Genomic DNA, 21261 nt, shown 5'->3' with positions numbered 1-21261 from the left:
GTCTTCCCAACTCAAGGTCAAATGCTGCATTTTACCTGTTTTTATATATATATATATATATATATATATATATATATATATATATATATATAATTTTATTTTTTGAGGCAGGGTCTCACTGTAACCCAGGCTGACCTGGAATTCACTATGTCATCTCAGGGGGCCTTGAACTCATGGTGATCCTCCTACCTCTGCCTCCCGAGTGCTGGAAGTAAAGGTGTGTGCCACCATGTCCATCATATTTTTTACTTTTTAGCGGCCAACCCTTTCTATCTAGAATTTTTAAAAATATTTTTATTTACTTTTTTGAGATAGAGGGAGAGAAACTGAGAGAAAGAGGCAGAGAGAAAAAGAGAATGGGCACACCAGGGCTTTCAGCCACTACAAATGAACTCCAGATGCACGCACCACCTTGTGCATCTGACTTACATGGGTCCTGGAGAGTTGAACCTGGGTCCTTTGGCTTTACAGGCATGCACCTTAACTGTTAAGCCATATCTTCAGACCTAGCTAGAATTTCTTGTTATAAACTTCTGATTTTATTTTTTCACAGTTGCCCAGCTATTTCTAAGCTTTTTACTGCCTCATGCTCCTGTTCTTTATCTCTGAAGCCACCTTTTACTACACACATAAGGTTTGTCTCCATCATCTGCTCTACTCTACTGACTTGCTAGTAGTTTCTTACCAGCCCACACAATTCTCACCAAACCTTTACAATACATGACATTAGTTTTAAATGTCACTTTGAAAAGTTGATGTCAATTACTTGGCTAAGGTGTACATAATCCTGGCACCTTTCTACCTCACATACTGCTTAAGCACTGCCACCTGCATGGCTCAGAGCCATCTATGAGGTCAATTCCCTGGCACTGGACAGAGGGTTAAGGCTAAGGTGAGATGGAGGTTCCAAAGAACACTAAGCTGATGTATAGCCTGATAAAGTCAAATGAGTTTCTGGAAAACCAAATCCTGGTGTGAAACATGCCATGGACTGGCAATGTTGGCAGAATGTATTAGAAAGCCAGCCATAGTAAAACATGACTAGAGTACAGCTTCTAAGCTTTTGTCACATACAGATGTTTACAGGCAATGGGACTTGCCCAGAAGGTGCTGTTTTCACAGGGCAGCACACTGCACAAATTTAGGCTAAGACAGGAGTTGGAGTCTCAAAGGTATCTTTTGTTTCCTCATTACCTGAACTTTCAGTTCTAGGTCTCGGATCTGGTCTTCTTTCACCTTCATGTCCATTGTGAGCTTCTTGCCCTCTGCTTCTAGTTCTCTGATCCGATTCCGTAAGGTTTCTGTGCACTCTCCCCTTTTGAAAAAGAGCAGGAAATAAAAGGTTTCAAAGACTCTAAGCTCCCTCTCCCACCCAACTTTGTGACCGGGGATGACACGTTCCAAGACCTGAGAACACCAGTGTCTGTACATACTCCCCAATTCCTCATGACAGCATAGGCTTTATATATAAAGGCTTCTCCTGCCATGTAAACTCACCTCTACATTATAATACCTAAGGCAAGATAAAAGCTATGTAAACTGTTGTACATACTGTATCCTTCAGTAAAAAAAGGACTGAATAAAAAGTTTATGCAATGAGCTGGGCGTGGTGGCGCTCCACCTTTAATCCCAGCACTTGGGAGGCAGAAGTAGGAGGATCACTGTGAGTTCAAGGCCACCCTGAGACTCTAGTGAATTCCAGGTCAGCCTGGGCTAGAGTGAGACCCTACCTCGAAAAACAAAAACAAACACAAAACAAAACAAAAAAAAGTTTATGCAAGCTGGGCACGGTGGCGCATGCCTTTAATCCCAGCACTCAGGAGGCAGAGGTAGGAGGATTACCATAAATTCAAGGCCACCACAAGACTGTATAGTGAATTCCAGGTTAGCCTAGGCTAGAGTGAGACCCTACCTCAAAAAACAAAACAAAAAAAAATTATGTATTTGCAAGCAGAGAGACAGAGACAGAGAAAGACTAACAGACAGAGAGAGAATGACTGTGCCAGGACCTTGAGCCACTGCAAATAAATGCTAGATACATACGCCACTTTGTTAATCTGGTTTCAGATGGGTACTAGGGACTCAAACCTGGGTTGTTAGGCTTTGCAGGCAAGTGCCTTAACCACACTAGTCTACCTCTCCAGTTGCCCTCCCTCACTTTTTTTTTTTTTTTTTTTGGAGGTAGGGTTCAATTCTAGCTCAGGCTGACCTGGAATTCACTATATAGTCTCAGGGTGGCTTTGAACTCATGACAATCCTCCTGTCTCTGCCTCCCGAGTGGTTGGATTAAAGGCATGCACCACCACACCCAGCCATGCCCCCTTTTAAAAAAATTATTTATTTATTTATTTACTTATTTATTTGCTGGGGGTGGAAAGAAAAGGCATAGAGGAGAGAGAATGGGTGCAACAGGGCCTCTGGCCACCACAAACAAATTCTAGACACATGTGCCACCTTGGACATCTGACTTATATGGGTCCTTGGGAACCAAACCTGGGTCAGGGAATCAAACCTGGGTCGTATCTTAATCACTAACCCATCTCTCCAGACCCCCCTTTAAAAAAAAATTTGTTTGTACAGAGAGAAAGGCAAAATGGGTAGATACTTTGTTTTCTGTTTTATTAAAAAAAATTTTTTTAGAGAGAATTGGCATACCAGGGCCTCAGCCACTACAATTGAACTCCAGATCTTTGTACCATCTAGTGGGCATGTGCAACCTTGTGTTTGCTTCCCCAGGCTAGCGCCTTAACTGCTAAGACATCAAGCCATCTCTTCAGCCCTTCTGTTGCTTTTTTTTTTTTTCTTTTTTAAGACAGTTTTAAGTGTGTAGCACAGGCTGGCCCCAATCTTGCAATCCCCCCAATTCAGCCTCTCATTATAGGCATGTGTTATCACACCTGGCTTTCAAATATTTTATGTCTGTAGTTGATTCAACATGCAGGCAGGGAACTTGCAGGTAGAGATGGTTGATTGTACTTATACTGTAGGACTTATATTTTTTCTTATACTTAAAGTCTGTCAGATTTTAACTTTCAGCTCCATATGATCCTTCTCTCTATTCTTTGAAAACTTCAACAAGTATTCATTGAGTGTGAACTACTTTACATATTCCACCCCTTCAATACAATAGAGGGGTGTGGTGGTTTTATTCAATTGTCCGCCATGAGCTTAGTTGTTCTGAATGCCATGTCCTCAGTTGATGGAAATTTGGGAATTAACCCCTCCAGGAGACAGTGTATTGTTGGGGGTAGGCTTATGGGTATTATAGCCAGCTTCATCTTGCCAGTATTTGGCAGGGATGGCTCAACATACTGATAAATGTTATACACTATATAAATGGACTAAAGGACAAAAATCACATGATCATCTCAATAGATGCAGAAAAGGCATTCAACAAAATCCAAAATCCCTTCATGGTAAAAAGTCCTACAGAGACTAGGAATAGAAGGAACATATCTCAACATAGTAAAGACTATTTATGACAAACCTATAGCTAACATAAAGCCGGGCGTGGTGGCACATGCCTTTAATCCCAGCACTCGGGAGTCAGAGGTAGGATTGCCATGAGTTCAAGGCCACCCTGAGATGACAGAGTTAATTCCAGGTCAGCCTGGACCAGAGTGAGACCCTACCTCGAAAAACAAAACAAAACAAAAAAAAAAAAAAAGAAAAGAAAGAAAGAAAGAAACCTAGAACTAACATAATACTAAATGGGAAAAACTTGGAACTTTTCCACTAAATTCAGGAAAAAGATAAGGGTGTTCACTGTTCCCACTTTTATTTAATATAGTACTGGAAGTTTTAGCTATAGCAATAAGGCAAGATACACTCATAAAAGGGATACAAATTGGAAAGGAAGAGATCAATTATCATTATTTGCAGATGATATGATTCTATACATTAAGGACCCTAGAGACTCTACCAGCAAACATAGCTGATAAACACTTTTAGCAATGCAGGAGGATACAAAATAAACACACAGAAATCAGTAGCTTTCCTATATACTAACAACAAATATGTACAGGATGAAACCAGGGAATCTCTCCCATTCACAATTGCCTCAAAAAAATAAATAAAGTACATTGGAAGAAACCTAACCAAGGAAATGGAGGATCTCTACAATGAAAACTTTATAGCACTCAAGCAAGAAAATGCAGAAGACACTAGGAAATGGAAAGACATCCATGTACTTGTATTAGAAGAATCAATATTGTGAAAATGTTAATCTTACTAAAACAACCTACACATTTAATGCAATCCCCACTAAAATTCCAATGGCATTCTATACAGAAATAGAAAAAAAATCCTAAAATTCATTTGGAAGCACAAAAAACCTTGACTAACCAAAACAATTTTGAGCAACAAAAATAAGGCTGGTGGTATCACCATACCTGATTTCAAGCTATATTACAAAGCCATGGTAACAAAAATAGCATGGTACTGGCACAAAGACAGACACGTAGATCAATGGAACAGAATACAGGACCCAGATGTTAATCCAGGCAGCTACAGCCATCTGATTTTTGACCAAAATGCCAAAATAATTCATTGGAGAAAAAATAGTCTCTTCATAAAATGGAGCTGGGAAAACTGGGTATCTATCTGTCTATCAAGTATGAAAATAGATCTTTGTCTTTCTCCATTTATAAGAATTAAGTCCAAATGGATCAGGAACCTTAATACCAGACCTGAAACTCTGAAATTGCTAGAGGAAAAAGTAGGGAAACCCTTCAACATATTGGTATAGGTAATGACTTTCTGAATATAACTCTAGTTGCTCAGGAAATAAAACCACTAATCAGCCACTGGGGTCTCATGAAATTACAAAGCTTTTGTACAGCAACACTGTGAACAGAGCAAAAAGACAACTTACAGAATGGGAGAAAATCTTTGCCAGCTATACATCTGACAGAGGATTAATATCCAGAATATACAAAGAACTCAAAAAATAAAATAATAAGAAATCAAACAACCTGTGGTGGTTTGATTCAGGTGTCCCCCATAAACTTAGGTGTTGTGAATGCTAGGTTCCCAGCTGATGGATATTTGGGAATTAATGCCTCCTGGAGGGAGTGTATTGTTGGGGGTGGGCTTATGAGTATTAAAGCCAGTTTCCCCTTGCCAGTTTTGGCACACCCTCCTGTTGCTGTGTTCCATCTTATGTTGGCCAGGGGGTGATGTCCACCCTCTGCTCATGCCATCGTTTTCCCCTGCCATCGTGAAGCTTCCCCTCGAGCCTGTAAGCCAAAATAAATCTCTTTTTCCCAGAAGCTGCTCTTGGTTGGGTGATTTCTAACAGCAATGCGAACCAGACTGCAACACAACCCAATTAAAAAATGAGCTATGGAACGAAATAGAGAGTTCTCAAAAGAAGAAATACAGATGGCATATAAACATTTAAAAAAGTGTTCTACATCCTTAGCCCTCAGGTAAATGCAAATTAAAACTACTTAGAGGGCTGGAGAGATGGCTTAGCAGTTAAGCGCTTGCCTGTGAAGCCTAAGGACCCCAGTTCGAGGCTTGATTCTCCAAGACCCATGTAAGCCAGATGCACAAGGGGGCGCACACGTCTGGAGTTCGTTTGCAGTGGCTGGAGGTCCTGGTGCGCCTATTCTCTCTCTACTTACCTGCCTCTTTCTCTGTCTGTTGCTCTCAAATAAATAAATAAATACAAATAAACAACAAAAAAAAATAAAAACAAAAACTACTTTGAGATTCCATCTCACTCATAAATGTTGGCAAGAATGCGGAAGAAGGGGAACCCTTCTACACTGTTGGTGGGAATGTAGTATGGGTACAGCCACTGTGGAAATCAATGTGGAGGTTCTTAAGACAGCTAAAAATAGACTTACCATATCATCCAGCTAGCAATCCTAGGAATATACCCTAAAGACTCTTCTCCCTACCTTAGAGATACTTGTGCAACCATGTTTACTGTTGCTCTATTCACCATAACTAGGAAATGGAACCAGCCTAGTGTCCCTCAACAGATGAATGGATAATAAAGATGTGGTACATTTACACAATGGAGTTCTATTCAGCGGTAAAGAAAAATGAAATTATGAAACTTGCAGGGAAATGAATGGATCTGGAAAGGATTATACTAAGTGAGGTAACCCAGGCCTAGAAAGCCAAAAGTCACATGTTCTCTCTCATATGTGGATCCTCGCTACAAATGTTTAGACTTGTGTATGAGCTGGAACCAAAAATCGGTAGCAGAGGCCAGTAAGCTAGAAAAAGGCTCTAAGGGAGGGGGGAGAGGGAAGGACTTAAGGAGATGGCATTGTATAAATGTAAGTAGAAGCACAATTTACAGGGAGTGGAATGGCCTAAGCAAGGCCAGGGGAAGAGACTGAGTAAAAGAAGGGTGTGGGAGAGGCAATCAAAATTCAAGATATTCTGAATAAGATATATGAAAACCTACTTTTTTGGATAATGGCCCATTCAGAAGCCATAGATTGTTACTAGAAAACTTTCAGTGCTAGGGATGGGATACCTTCCAGTGAGTTGTTGGCCAGGGAGGTCCCTGTTACTTCCAAAACATTACAGGCTATTGTCAAGGCCCTTGGTTTCCCACCAGAAACAGATGGTAAGACCCTATTGCTGAATACTCCACATACCTGGGCGGCTAGGTCACTAAGAAATCAAACTGGGAATGAGAAGTAAACATTCTCCTGTATACCAGCCAACTGAAAACTGGAAAAAGCTGAACTGCATGCAGCCCTATGGGAGAGAAGTCATCAGCAGTGAGAACAGTGGACACTGGATGCCTCAAGTTTGGCCTGACAAATGAGTTCAATAGTGGCATGTCTGCTCTAGGGGAAACTCTAACTGGACTAGAGGCTTGCTCTATGGGAGGGAATACATGCCTGGTACTGAAAACCTAATCAAGAGCCTATGGCAGGGGAGGTCATGATCCTTAGGGGTATAAAGCCTGCTCTTGTTTGGTTAAATGCATATATTATGCTTACCAAACGTCCCTGTAAACATTACACTTAATGTTCATATTCATATATTAACACTACTCTTCATGTTGGTTAGAGAAGCTTCTCTTTTCAGATGGTGGTAACCACCGGGATGACCCAAAAGGCAACACTGTGTGAGAAGTGACAGAGGAGTGTCCAGACTGAAACATCTCTATCATATCCTCCAAGGTGCAGGGTCCATTGCGGAAGAGATGGTAGGAAGAATGTAAGAACCAAAAGAAGGCAATGACTCCTTATAATGCAACTGTCCAGAGAGAAACTGACCTTGACACCCATGACCTCACAGTGCCTAGCAATACCTTCACAAGACCCTCATAATAGTAGGAAAAGATGATGACATCAAAATAGAGACTAATGGAAAGAGGGAGGAGATAGGATGGAGAGTGGAGTTGTTTAGGGGAAAGTGGGAGAGGGGATGGAATTATGATAGTTTACTGTCTATAAGTATAGAAGTTGTCAATAAAAAAAATTATACATTAGCTGGGTGTGGTGGTGCATACCTTTAATCCCAGCACTTGGTAGGCAGAGGTAAGAGGATCACTGTGAGTTCAAGGCCATCCTGAGAGTACATAGTTAATTCCAGGTGAGCCTGGGTCAGAGTGAGACCCTATCTCAAAAAAATTATACATTAAAAAAACTATTTCAAAAGAAAGGAAAAAGAATGCTTTCCACCAAGTCTGGTTACTTGCAGAAAATGCAGAATTAAGCATACAAGGCCTCCAACAGGAGAGACAGACTTTAAAAAAAACACCTGAGGGGCTGGAGAGATGGCTCAGAGGTTAAAGGAACTCGCTTGCAAAGCCCAAAGGCCTGGGTTCAATTCCGGAGTCCGTTTGCGGTGGCACTAGGCCCCGATGAGCTCATTCTCATTCTCTCTCCCCCTCTGAAAATAAAATTTTAAAAATAAAAACAAAACACTCAAGTCTCCATTTTTGAGGGGCTGGGTTGGGAGTTTCCCTTTCTTCAGTTGCTGCAGGTCTGGAGTGAGCAGAACCTGAAGGGACAGTACAGACTAAGCTTCTTCTTGGGATGATGATGAGAATGAGCTAAAGACGACCATGGCCAGTGCAAAGCTGCTGGACTGTTGAGTGCTAAGGTTCCAGAAACAGCCTGAGGAAGAAAGTGGGTGCCTGTCTTCTGCCTATAAAGGAAGGTCCAGTGAGATTTACTGAAGAATAAAATAGGCTTTGACGCCGGGCGTGGTGCACACCTTTAATCCCATCACTTGGGAGACAGAGGTAGGAGGATCACCATGAGGTTGAGGACACCCTGAGACTCCATAGTGAATTCCAGGTTATCCCGGGCTGAAGTGAGACCCTACCTTGCAAAGAAAAAAAAGAAAGAAAGAAAGAAAGGCTCAGGTAAGCGATGGCATACAAAGACCATCCATGGTCCGATCAACACAAGTAAGCTCAGATGGAAGCAACGGGGCTAAGGACAGCAGAGAGACCAACTGGCTGATTCTCAGGCACAAAAGATACCATGTGATGTGATTAACTCCACAAGGAAGGGTTTTCAAAGAGCTAAGGAATGTATTGACCACAGTGGCTAGCATTCTGGAAAATCAATCCTCCCACAAGCCCACATGCTTTAGAAATGCTCACAACTCTTCAAACAACCTCCTTACGTTCAAGGCTAGTCAAGGGCTTCCGAGTCCGGACCACACAGCCAGGTGAGGTGGTAACATGCTTACCCAGAACAAAGAGTTCTCACCACTCACTATGATTTCCTAAAAGGTGAAATGTTGATTCACCAATTAGTCTGCAAACACTAAAACCCTAATAAGGGCCTAATAGAAATTACTGATTTAATACAATAAAGCTAAACTGAAGAAAAAGTAACAGCTGAATTGTACCACAGACATGAATTAGGATAAAAATTTAAAGTGAAATAAATAATTTACCCTCACTCAGTATGTGCAAACCTGTAACTGACCCCATCCATATATCTGGATGGAGGTCACTGGTCAGAAAGACAAACAAAAAGGTGGTGAAGTTGAAGCAATGGGAAAAAAAATGTAACCGCAACTTTCAAAGGCTTTTCTCAATCTTGTTTCCCTACCGAAATTCAGGTGGCAGTTACAAATCTGTTTCTGGGATACTTGCACACAGGGATATTTTCCAATCACTCCAAAAATGTAATTATATCTACCAAAGACTTAGGTTGCTGCTTTTCTTCATTCCACTTGACACTTAGTGACAACCAACAGACACCGGCAGTCAGTCTACAGTGCTTAGGTAACAAGAGTTTTCCTGTTCTATCTTAACAGTAAGAACTCAAACACCCATACCTAAGAGTAGAGAGTAATGACAGCTGTGTAAAGGGCTGTCCAAATACAGATGGAATATTTCAAAGCAGTTAGTGGTCCTCAGTCTTACAGACAGTGACTAGAAGTGGCACTTGGTGTAGTTAGCCACGCACCCTACTCTGTAGGCAATGAAGTCTTGAGACAGTTTAAGCTGGAGTGGCAACCAGCCAGTACGACAATTCTTAAAAGCAATCCATCCATGCATGATTCTGTCTGTCCAGTCTCACCCAAGGCATCAACTTGTCTTGTTTGTCTTGAGACAAGGAAGGCCCACTCTGGATTAAACTCATGTGACAAGAACATACCTAGATGCAGCAGCAAATGCAACAGCCCGGGCAGCAGTGGCTTCTTCTAATTTCTTCCTTTTTTTCTCCTCCATTAACTGCTTTTCTACAAAACTCCGGGCTTCCTGCTCAGCTTTTAGCTTTTTCTCCAACTGGCTGATATTCTGCTTGTCTTTCTGCTTCATTTGCACTGCATTATGTAACCTGTGTAGAAACAATTGTCATACAGAGACTTATCATTAGAAACACCCACTATAAGCCCATGAGCAACTTGGTATCTAATGCAGCCTTTCCATATCAAGCAGGTCAACAGGTGGTTTGAATAGCAGATATCAGCCTTAAACATGCCCAGAGAAAACACATGGTCACTACTATTTAGTAATTCCTAAATACCAATAAGACACCTGCCTTACATGACCCACAAGCAGGTCTGGCCTCCACTCTGCTAAGGTAACAAGGCACAGGAAGCTTCACATAGAGGGAAAGTGACTGTAGAATTAATTCTAGTGTTCCAGAGCACCTTGAAAGAACTTGAGTTAGACCAAAGAACTACTGATGGGATCCTATTAAAAGTGAGATAAAAATGGGCTGGAGAGATGGCTTAGCAGCTAAGGTACTTGTCTGTGAAGCCTAAGGACCCGTGTTCTACTCTCCAGATCTTGTGTTAGTCAGATACACAAAGGTGAGGCAAGCACAAGGTCATACATGCCCACTAGGTGGCACAAGTGTCTGGAGCTCTATTGTAATGGCTGAGGCCCTGGTAGGCCAATTCTCTCAAATAAAAAAATAAAAATAAAAAAATTGAAAAAGTGAAATAAACATGGGAGGGGAAGATCTTTCTCCTCCCTTTTTTTTCCTTCTAGTTCCTGGCCTGGAACTCACTATGTAGCCTAGAATGACCTTGAAAACTTGTGGCAATCCTCCTGTCTCAGACTCTCACAGGTGTGAGTCAGTATTCTATGCGCTTCTGAATAATGCTGCAGTTCTTTCAGATACAAGGCCTTTCTCCAGTTTCTCCACAATTCTTAGACACCTACAGCTTTATACAGCAACATAAGCTCATTCACTGGAAAGTTACCCAGGGGTTAGGGGTAGGACTACCACACATGTTAAGAAGTTACACAGGGTGTTTTTTTGTTTTGTTTTGTTTTTTGCTTGTTGTGCTCCAGCTTTGGAATTGTATTCCTTAAGAAATGTGCAACTCTTCAAGGAGAACACCTATGATACTAATTACTACCACAGACACACATTGCTTAAAGACAAAAAACAAGAACTGTAAGACAGCCTTACGTTGTTGAGTCAACAAGTAACTCCAGAATGAATTAAAGGAAAACATAAAAGAATGCACAGCAAAGATTGGCTTTTTGCCCATCTCCTCACATAAAATCCAAGTTCAATGTCAATTTTTAGTTCTGAGAAGAAGAGTAAATCTAGCCTGATGCTCTGGAAACTTACTCAAAGGATCAAAATTTTTAAATTTCAGCAGAACTACTTATCACTTTTACTTACATTTTCACAAAAGCTCAATAACTATTTTAAGCCAACTAAGTTATTAGATGAGAAAAGACAAGAAGTTTTTGGAAGGCAATATGTAGATTTTATGAAGTGTGAAATATCTAGTAATATTCAAGGAACAGACGCTGTCCTCAGAGCGGATCTGGGCTTCGCTCTGGAAAAGGAGGCGTGGCAGGGATGTGAGGTTGGCCTCCAGAGGTTCCCAAAGTGACAGGCACCTACTTGTTCTGCAGCAGCTCGTTCTCTTGTCGCAGCTGGCCCATTTCTGAGCGGATCCCTCGTTCAGTGCTTGAGAGGGAGCTGATCTGACTGCGAAGCTCTTGTTCCACTTGCCTGCTGGCTTGCAGGTCAGCCTTTAGCTTTTTAATGTCTTGTTCCAGCCTAGGAGAAGGAGAAAAGCAGCGTTTTCATCTGAAGAGGGAACCCAGCCCAGAGCACCGGGAGGAAGCCTGGCTGAGCGCCTGGACTGCTGAGGGGGCTTCTGCTTAGTCTTACTGCATGATGCTACCTTGGTCTCCACCTCTTCCCAGTAGGGGTAACTTCTGATTTCCCTCAAATGTTTGTGGCAATGGGCAGGTGACAGCGGTACTTGTGAGTATCCAAACTGCTTATAAAGGAAGACAGGAAAGTAATGAAGGTGGCTGAAAACTAAGGTGCCCTCCCCACTGGCGACTTCCTCGGCAAGGGAAGTCAGCCAAATCAACTGGCTCATGACCCTCCCGCTGACTGCTGGGAGGTACTCTCACAGCTCAGATTCCTGTTAGAAAATATTTTCTATCAACTTCCTGAATTGCTAGCCTCCTTGCTAAATAATGGTCACACTTTTGATGATTGTGGCAGAAGAACTCACTAGATTCTACAATGAAAAAGGGAACAAATACATCTCTAAGAACTGTAAGGAAACTGAGATGAAGCCTGTCTTACCCTTCAATTCCTTACTTCTTGCCCTATTTTAATACTGTGATAATTTCATCTTCTTTTTTTACTTCTTTATTTATTTGCAGAGGGATGGGGAGAGAGAATAAGGGTGCACCAGAGCCTCTTTCCATTGCAAACAAACTCCAGATACATGTGCTACTTTGTGGGTCTGGCTTTATGGGGGTACTGAGCAATTGAACCCAAGCCGTCACGCTTTAAAAGCAAGTGCCTTAACTGCTGAGCCATCTCTCTGCCCAATAATTTCATCTTAAGTGAAAGGGATCTATACACACCAGCAGTAAAGGACCAACACACAGGGGCAAAGTCAAGTCCTTTTCTTCCCAGAAGGGCTTCATGATTTCAATAAGGGTCAAGAAATAGATAATTGGTTAAATTAAGTTAAAAATGATTAAACAGGGCTGGAAAGATGGCTGAGTGGTTAAGGGCCTGAGGAGGCCTGAGAGATTGGTCCAGTTTGATCGCTAGGACTCACATTAACAGCTTGGCATGGCCATGCAAGCCTAACCCAGTCCCATAGAGGAGCAGAGACCCAAGAATCACCAGAGCTCATATACATGTGCACGCTCGTGCGCGCGCGCACGCACACACACACACACACACACACACAATGGTTAAGGGCTGGAGAGATGGCTTAGTGGTTAAGGTGTTTGCCTACAAAGACCCGAGCGCCATCTCTCTCTAGATCCCACATAAGCCAGACACACAAAAAGTGAGGCAAACACAATATTGCACATGCTCACCAGGTGGCACAAGTGTCTTGAGTTCAACTACAATGGCTGAGGCCCTGGCGTGTCAATTCTCTCTCTCTCTAAAAAATAAAAAATAAATATTTTTTAAAATGGGCTGGGGATGGCTTAGCAGTTAAGGTGCTTGCCTGCAAAGTAAAAGGATCCAGGTGTGATTCCTCAGGACCCATGTAAGCCAGATGCACAAGGTGGCACAGGCATCTGCAGTTTGTTTACAGTGGCTAGAGGCCCTAGAGGACCCATTTTCTCTCTCTTTCTCATCTGCCTCTTTCTCTACCTGGCTCTCTCTCTCTCTCTCTCAAATAAATAAGACTTTTAAAAATGGTTAAGCTCCAAGATCACTAAGATACTCTGATTCAAGTAAGAACATATGGAAGAGTGATGGAGAGGGATACCCACACTTCCACTCAGGCCACCACAGGTGAGCTTAGTGTGCTACTGTAGGCAAGTGCATGGAGTGCCCCATGGACACATATATGTGCATACACCACACACAGAGAATCAAGTTAGTAGTGATAGTACTCTTGATGTACCCACACTGTTCTAAAGGTTTTTAAAAGGATGTGTCAGTTGCTGAACCTGCCCACTTTCCTGAGTTCTAATTCAAAAGGAGTAATGTTTCCTTTTTCCTTTCTTTTTTTCATGGCTTTTCAAGGTAGGATCTTGCTCTACCCGGGCTGACCTGTAATTCACTACGTAGTCACAGTGTGGCCTCAAACTCACAGCAATCCTATCTCTGCCTCCTGAGTGCTGGGATTAAAGGTATGTGCCTCCACACCTGGCCCCTTTGTCTTTTATTTTAATTACTTAATTAATTTATGAGTGAGAATGGGCTCACCAGAGCATCCAGCCACTGCAAACGAACTCCAGACATGTCACCTTGTGCATTTGACTTACGTGGGTACTGGGGAATCGAAACTGGGTCCTTAAGCTTCACAGCAAGTGCCTTAACCAATAAGCCATCTCTCCAGTCTCCTTTCTCTTTTCAAAAATGTCTTACTTTATTATTTTTTAAAATTTATTTAGTGTGTGTGCATGCACATGCACTCAGGCAAGCATGTGGAGGTCAGAGGACAACTTCCAAATCAGTCCTCACTTGATTTCCATAAATACACTGGGATTACAGAAGCCCTCTGGTTTGCAGCTTTTACATGGGGACTGGGGATTTAAACTCAGGTAGTCTGAGTTGCACTGCAAGTGCTTTATTCACTGAGCCATCTTCTCAGTCCCTTTTTCTTCTTTTGATACTCACCATGCCTGCTTAAGTATGAACTAATATAATCAGCTTGGTCATGGACCAACTGCAATTATTATTCCTTTTTTTTTTCTTCCCGGGTGAAGAAATACAGGTTAAGAAAAATTTGCAGCCACCAGGCAGATACCTTTAATCCCAACACTTGGGATGTACAGGTAGAAGGATCACCCTGAGTTCGAGGCCACCCTGAGACAACATAGTGAATTCCAGGTCATCCTCAGCTACAGTGAGACCCCACCTCGGAAAAAAAAAAATTGCAGCCTAAGATCCTCCACATAGTAGTGCCAGAGTACATTCTTTGCCCGCCCAGATGGCACCGTAGCTGCTTTATCCACATACAGAAGAGGCATGCCCATTCTCTCTCTGCTTATAAATAAATAAAAGTATTTTTTAAAGTACTACCTGGGCTCTGCAGAGTGGTTGGGAAAGGCTTTATAGAGTACAGAATAGGGCTGGACAGTGTTTAGAGAAATAGAAGGGGAGCAGAATGGATAGTCATGCCCAAAAACTCAAAGGCAGGGGGTCTGGGAGAGGGCTCAGTGCAGACAACGATCCCCAGACCGCATGTAAAAGCCAGATGACATGGCAGGCTTCTGTAATCCCAGTACACTGATCGCAAGATGGGAGGCAGAGATAAGAATTTCTTGGATGATTTTGGGCCAGCTAGCCTGGCAAATACAATGAGAACAAAACCCACCTCAAAAAAAAAAAAAAAAGGTGAGGGCTGGAGAGATGACTTAGTGGTTAAGGCACTAGCCTGTGAAGCCTGAGGACCCAGGTTCTATTCTCTAGTACCCACATAAGCCATATGCACAGGGTGGCACATGCATCTGGCGTTTGTTGGCAGTGCCTGGAGGGTCTGGTGCGTCCATGCTTTCTATGTATGTATGTATGCATGTATGTAATTATCTACCTATTTATCTATCCATCATCTATTTATGTAGCTCTCTCTCAAATATTTTTTAAAAAATAAATAAACAGTGTGGTGGCGCACACCTTTAATTCCAGTACTTGGGAGGCAGAGGTAGGAGGATTGCCGTGAGTTCGAGGCAACCCTGAGACTACATAGTGAATTCCAGGTCAGCCTGGGCCAGAGTGAGACCCTATCTCGAAAAACCAAAAATAAGTAAATAAACAAATAAAAAGAAAACCAGGCGAAAGGCAAGGACTGACCTGGCAGGGGGGAGTCATCCTTTGACCTCTACACACATATGCACATGCACAGGCAGGGCAGGGGGAGTGTACAAAAATAAGAATTGGGGAGATAGCTCAGCAGCTTGACATACAAGCATGAGGGCCAGAGACATCCAAGTTCATCCTCAAGCACCTGCTGGGAGTGGCAACACATGTCTATAACCCCACCAATGGCGGGGGGAGTCTGGAGTGTTGCTGGGGCTCACTGGCCAGCCAGCCTGAACGAAAGCTGCAGTTCCAGGTTCAGTGACTTCTCTTCAAGGGAATAAAGCAGAACAATAGAGAAGGACACCCAACATTCTCCTGTGGAGCCCGCACATACACGCAGGCTTTTATTTGTGTGTGGTGTATGCACCTACACATATGCTATACACACACATACCATATACACTACACATACCCACACAAAAAAAATAAAGCCTCAAAGGCAGAAACAGCCACAGATGTTTGGGGACATGTACACAGTCTGACCTTTGAGTTTGTCCTATATTGCAGAGTAGGAAAGAGTTAGAAGGGACCAAGGTGGACAGCAGAGCAATAGTATGAAGCTTTGAGAAGACATATTTTTTTTTCCTGTCAGGATATAATTATTTTGTGCTGGGGACTGAACCCAGGGCCTCATGCATGCTAAACACACAGACTGTCACTGTACTACATACACTCCCAGCTCCTGCCTCATAAAATTCTTTTGCATGTCACTAATCCAACATACCAACAGAACCAAGATTTCTAGAGGGTGATAGTGATCTCTCTTTGGCAATGTCAGCTCAACTAAGAACTTGGACACTTTATTAAGCCTTAAATCCCCAGGGCCTACAGATCGATGTGTGTATTCAATAATGTTCCCTGACCACCAGGACAAACCAAAGAGCAGCTTTATTCCCACATCTACCATTAGGCAGCTAAAAAACACACCCTCGAGGCCCTGCAGTCACGCAACACGAGCGATCACCTTGCAGGAGCAGTCACCAGTTCTTCCGTCCTGGGTCTGGGAGCACAGCCTAGAAACCTTGTGTTCCAGAAGTACTCCCAGGTCTCCTGACGGTCACTCCCCAGGGAAGGGTCACAAGTCAACATCACACCACACTTTCCCTATCGCCAGGATTATTCCAGTTCAGTGTACTCTTGCACGGAATAGCTCTAAACAATTACAGATCACATTTATACCATTGCCACACTGTCCCTCATTCACCTGAAATAGGCCATGGGATATATTCCAAACAGGTCGATACTGTCAGGCTTATGCCCATTAAGAAGTTTGGATGAAGGGATGTTAAATAATGCTTGCTTGAGATGTCAATTTCACAGTTGGAGGAATTGCATTTTTAGTAGGAAAGTGAGTTTTTAGATGAGCATGGATCAGTAATGGGATTTAGCATCAGGGTGCTAAACAGCTTTGGTGCCAACCCTGACCCTGGGCAAGGCACTCAACCTTCTAGTCTCATCTGCGGCTGAATCTCTAAAGCTCCTCCTGGCGGGGCTCGGATTCCTCGGCCTGACACACTTACAGACGGCAGCTGATCTGCTCCTTCAGATTAGCAACCTAAGCCGCACGCACCGTATGCAGACGCACAGGAGTCAAGTTCCATCCACACCACCAGCCTTCCTTTGGCAGCTGAAGCACATTCAGCCTGCAGATGCTAAGAGCCAGGAGTTTGGCAGTGATTGCTTGCCTTCATTTAAAAAGCTTTAGAAGCCCATTTTCCTAAGAATAACAATAATTTATTCTCAGTGAAATTTAGAGTGCCCTCAAAACTGCAAAAATCTAAATAGCTAATGTAGTTATGAGACCAAAAATGTAAAACCAAACGGCTGGGGACTACAGAACACAATGAGTTTTGTTTTCTTGTTCAAGGTAGGGTCTCACTCTAGTCCTGGCTGACCTGAAACTCACTCCATAGCCCTAAACTGGCCTTGAACTCACAGTGATCCTACCTCTGCCTCCTGAATGATGGGATTTTTTTTTTTTTTTTTTTGGCAAGCAAAGAGAAAAGATGTCAGGACTCCTAGCCACTGTAAATAAGCTCCAGATGCATGCACCACTTTGTGCATTTGGCTTTACATGGTATTGGGGAATCAAACCTAGGTTGTCAGGTTTTGCAGGACAAGTGCCTTTAACTGCTGAGCTATCTCCCCAGCTCCCCCTCCCAATTTTTTTTTTTTTTTTTTTTTGAGGCAGAGTCTCACTCTAGCCCAGGCTTAACTGGAATTCACTATGTAGTCTCAAGGTAGTCACAAACTCACAGCAATCCTCCTACCTCTACCTCCTGCGTGTTGGGATTAAAGGTATATGGTACCATGCTCATTTTGATTTTTTAACATTTTTTATTATTTATTTTTGAGACAGACAGAGACAAGCAGAAAATGGGCACACCGGGGCCTTTTAGCCACTCTGAACAAACTCAAAAAGTGTGCAACCCCTTGTGTGCATGTGTGACATTTACATTTGCATCACTGTGTGTCTGGCTTTGTGGGACTGGGAGATACGAACATTCATTCTTAGGGTTCATAGGCAAATACCTTAACTGCTAAGCCATCTCTCCAGCCCTCAGATTGAGCTATAACAAAGTAAAACAGTTTGTAAAAATTATGTACACTTTGTGAAAATTTATAACTTATAATTATAGACTTAAGGCTTGTTCACTGCTGAGTATATGTTACAATACAGTAAGAACCAGTTTATGAGTTGGGCACGGTGACACATGCCTTTAATCCCGCATTAGAAAAGCTGAGACAAGATTATCACCATAAATTGGGGCCAGACTGAACTAGAATGAGACTCCGTCTGGAAAAAATATAAACAAACAAAAGAAATAGTTTATTTTTATAATGTTTTACTGGCACTGGGAATTGAACTCAGGGCCTTGTACATGTGAGGCAAGTGCTCTACCACCGAGCTTTAGCTCCAGACTTATAAATGGCTTGTTTTTGTTTGTTTTTTGTTTTTCAAGATAGGGTCTCACTCTAGCCCAGGCTGACCTGGAATTCACTCTGTAGTCTCAGGATGGCCTCGAACTCAGCGATCTGCTTCCCGAGTGCCAGGATTAAAGGCGTGTGCCACCACGCCCAGCAAATGGCTTATTTAAAAAAAAACTGCTCTCATTAGAAATATAACTCAAGTGCTTCAGGATCTTCCTCACTACAATCATCAACTTTGTAAGATTCTGAATGACTGCTTTCCAACCTGTTGCAATCCTGTAAATTAACATCAGTGTTCCCAGCATAAGGAACACTGACATAAGGAATTCTGTTAAATAACATTTGTTAACAAGCAAGATAGAAATTCTCATTAACTTTAAAAATATATTAGCTGGGCATGGTGGTACATGCCCACAACCCTAGCACTGAGGAGATAAGGTGGGATTGCAAGTTCAAGCACAGCCTGCACTATATTATAGGGAGACCATGGCTCAAAAAACAAAGCTATATTTACAGTGAGAAATTTTTCTCTGCCTTTCTATAGCAAGCATTATTTGGAAGTCTACTATATATTTTAAATCTTTACTGAGTCTAAGTGCTAAAATGAGTAATAATCTCATAGTGGACTTAAATTATTTTTTTTGTTTATTTTTATTTATTTGAAAGTGACAGAGAGAGAGAGAGAGAGAGAGAGAGAGAGAGAGAGAGAGGCAGATAGAGAGAGATAATGGGTGCTCCAGGGCCTCCAGCCACTGCAAACGAACTCCAGATACGTGCGCCCTCTTGTGTATCTGGCTAACGTGGGTCCTGGGGAGTCGAGCCTCGAACCGGGGTCCTTAGGCTTCACAGGCAAGCGCTTAACCGCTAAGCCATCTCTCCAGGCCTGGACTTAATTTTTATTATGATATCTACTATCAAATACATAATAAAAGTTCAAAAATGTGAATACTTGTAATATTCCATTTCAGCAGAATGACTCGGTACCTGGATTTGGTATGCTTTTCTACATTTTTTCCTATCTTTTCATACATGTAAATATATTTTATATTGATGAAAAAGTATCCCATAACAACTTCCACATCCTATGACCTCACCCACTAATATATTTTTCCACAGATAAGTGCTAAGATATATATATTCTATTGTACAGTGTACTGCACAATCCTTTTTTCTAAGACATGGTTTAATTTTTGCATTTGCTATAAAGATGCATACCAGGAATTTTAAAAGAACTAGTGAATTAGTAAATTCAACTGAATCAAGCCAGTCAAGTACTAGGGGCATTTATCAAGCAGATAACTAGTACTTGTCTTAATCCCTTGGTGCTGACGGTCAACACTTCCCTAAGTAAAACGCAGATATATAATTTATTAATGTGACACTGAGAAGTTCTGATTAAATAGTGTCAAGAGGTTAACACAAACTCTTCAAATGTATTCAGGAGATTTCATTCAACTGTCAGTATCTAGAATCTAAATTAGAAGCAAATGGTCAGAGAGAAATGAGGTAGAAGTAACAGTTTTACAACATTTGGAACTAATTTCAGTAAATAGGGATCAAGAGGTAGAGGGGGAAATTCAGCCACAAGCTTGTACCCCTTTTTATCAGAGCTAGGTCTCTCTTCTCTACACTGGATTCTAACGGAAAGAAAAGAAACTCTTCCTACAACAGTTACAGTCTCATTATACTTCTTGAGAGCTTATCTGGAGGTTCTAGAAGGGGAGAGCAGCTTCTTGTACACCTTTGACCTATGAGCCAGCCCTCCTCTATTCAGGAAGGGTCGTCCTCTTCAACCCAGAGGGATGTGCATGGGGCAGTGAGGGAGGAAGGAGACACCCGCCTAGCCAGTCAGAACAGTCAACTCTGGTGATCAGTGGGGTGACAAATGTCCAGACTGCCCTCACATCCGTATTAGGCTTCTTAGCCAAACCTGTAAAGCTTAGCTAGGAGGCAAATGTTCTTCTTGCTTGCCTAGTTCCAGTACAGCAGTTTCCTCCCGCTCCAAGGGCTGCCCTATGGAATTCCGCAGCCATGGACAAACAGGCCCATGTAAAGCTGGAGGCTATGTGTATAGTTCTGTGTGCATTTCTGCCCTGTTGGACAAGCCTAGATTTGAACCTGCTATGTATTAGACAACCTTCTAGCCACTTGGCTGTGCTGACAAAAGGAAGTTTTGGGCTGGGGAGTTGGTCCAATGGTTAAAGGCACTTGCTTGCAAAGCCTTCTGACCCAGTACCCACATAAAGCCAGTGCACAAAGTGGTGCATGCGTCTGCAGTTTGTCTGCAGGAAGCAAGAGGCCCTGACACACATACTCATATTCATTCTCACAAATTACATATTATGTGTGTGTGTATTTTTTTGGGGGGGGTCAAAGTAGGGTTTCACTCTAGCTCAGGCTGACCTAGAATTCACTAGGTAGTCTCACGGTGACCTTGAACTCAGGGCGATCCTCCTACCTCTTCCTCCTGAGTGCTGGGATTAAAGGTGTGTGTCACCACATCCAGCATTTTTTTTAAGACTCTGCGAACATTTTGAAGCTACCTCTGAATTCCAGCACATAGCTAACTCAGTAGGGTTGGGACCCATCTACAGAAGCACTTCCCCAGGTCCCCACATCAGATGGCAGAGTTAACTTGGTTTGACAGACTGGTCAAATTGAGGATCCTTCTAACTTACTTTAAACCTTAACTCTTCCTATAATCCTACTTCTTCCCTAATCCTACCCAAGAAGGAAAGCTTTGTGTGACTGATAAGACAATTAAATGCAAGAGAAAAAAAGGTTTATATTTTAATAAAAAGGAATCTTCCAACTAACAAAGAATTAACATCAAATGTTTGCCTCAGGGAGGTTAGGTAGGAAAAACATCTGAGTACCTTGAAGGGCATCCAGTAAGAAAGTAGAGTGCGCAGGTGCCAGCTTTTACTTGAAAAGGACACTAAAGTTTCTGAAAATGTAATGTCCCAGACAATGCATTTCAATGTTTGTAGTTTTCATCTTTGGTATTGGTAAAGGGCTTGAATTATAGCTCACAGCAAACACTTCGACTTCACTTAAGTTTAAAGGTCTCCAGTGGGCAGCGCCAGTAACGTCATGTTTTCTTGAAGCCTGTTTG

The 21261-nt window shown here is 42.3% G+C and overlaps 1 protein-coding gene across 3 annotated transcripts in view; it reads right to left on the bottom strand.

Annotated features, from left to right (window-relative positions):
* Positions 1–21261, bottom strand: part of Maco1 (macoilin 1) — a 119224-nt gene that overhangs the window by 8371 nt on the left and 89592 nt on the right. For all 3 annotated transcript variants that reach the window (XM_045150159.1, XM_004657500.3, XM_045150160.1), the window contains 3 exons: positions 11316–11474; positions 9600–9782; positions 1195–1315 (listed from right to left, as the gene is read on the bottom strand). In XM_045150159.1, coding sequence (XP_045006094.1) covers positions 1195–1315; positions 9600–9782; positions 11316–11474 — 463 coding nt within the window. The remainder of the gene's footprint in view (positions 1–1194; positions 1316–9599; positions 9783–11315; positions 11475–21261) is intronic.

The sequence above is a fragment of the Jaculus jaculus genome, chromosome 5 (assembly GCF_020740685.1).
Source record: "Jaculus jaculus isolate mJacJac1 chromosome 5, mJacJac1.mat.Y.cur, whole genome shotgun sequence".
In the NCBI taxonomy this organism is placed as follows: Eukaryota; Metazoa; Chordata; class Mammalia; order Rodentia; family Dipodidae; genus Jaculus; species Jaculus jaculus.
Note: the sequence above shows the minus strand (reverse complement) of the source record. Positions and strands in the feature narration are given on the sequence as shown.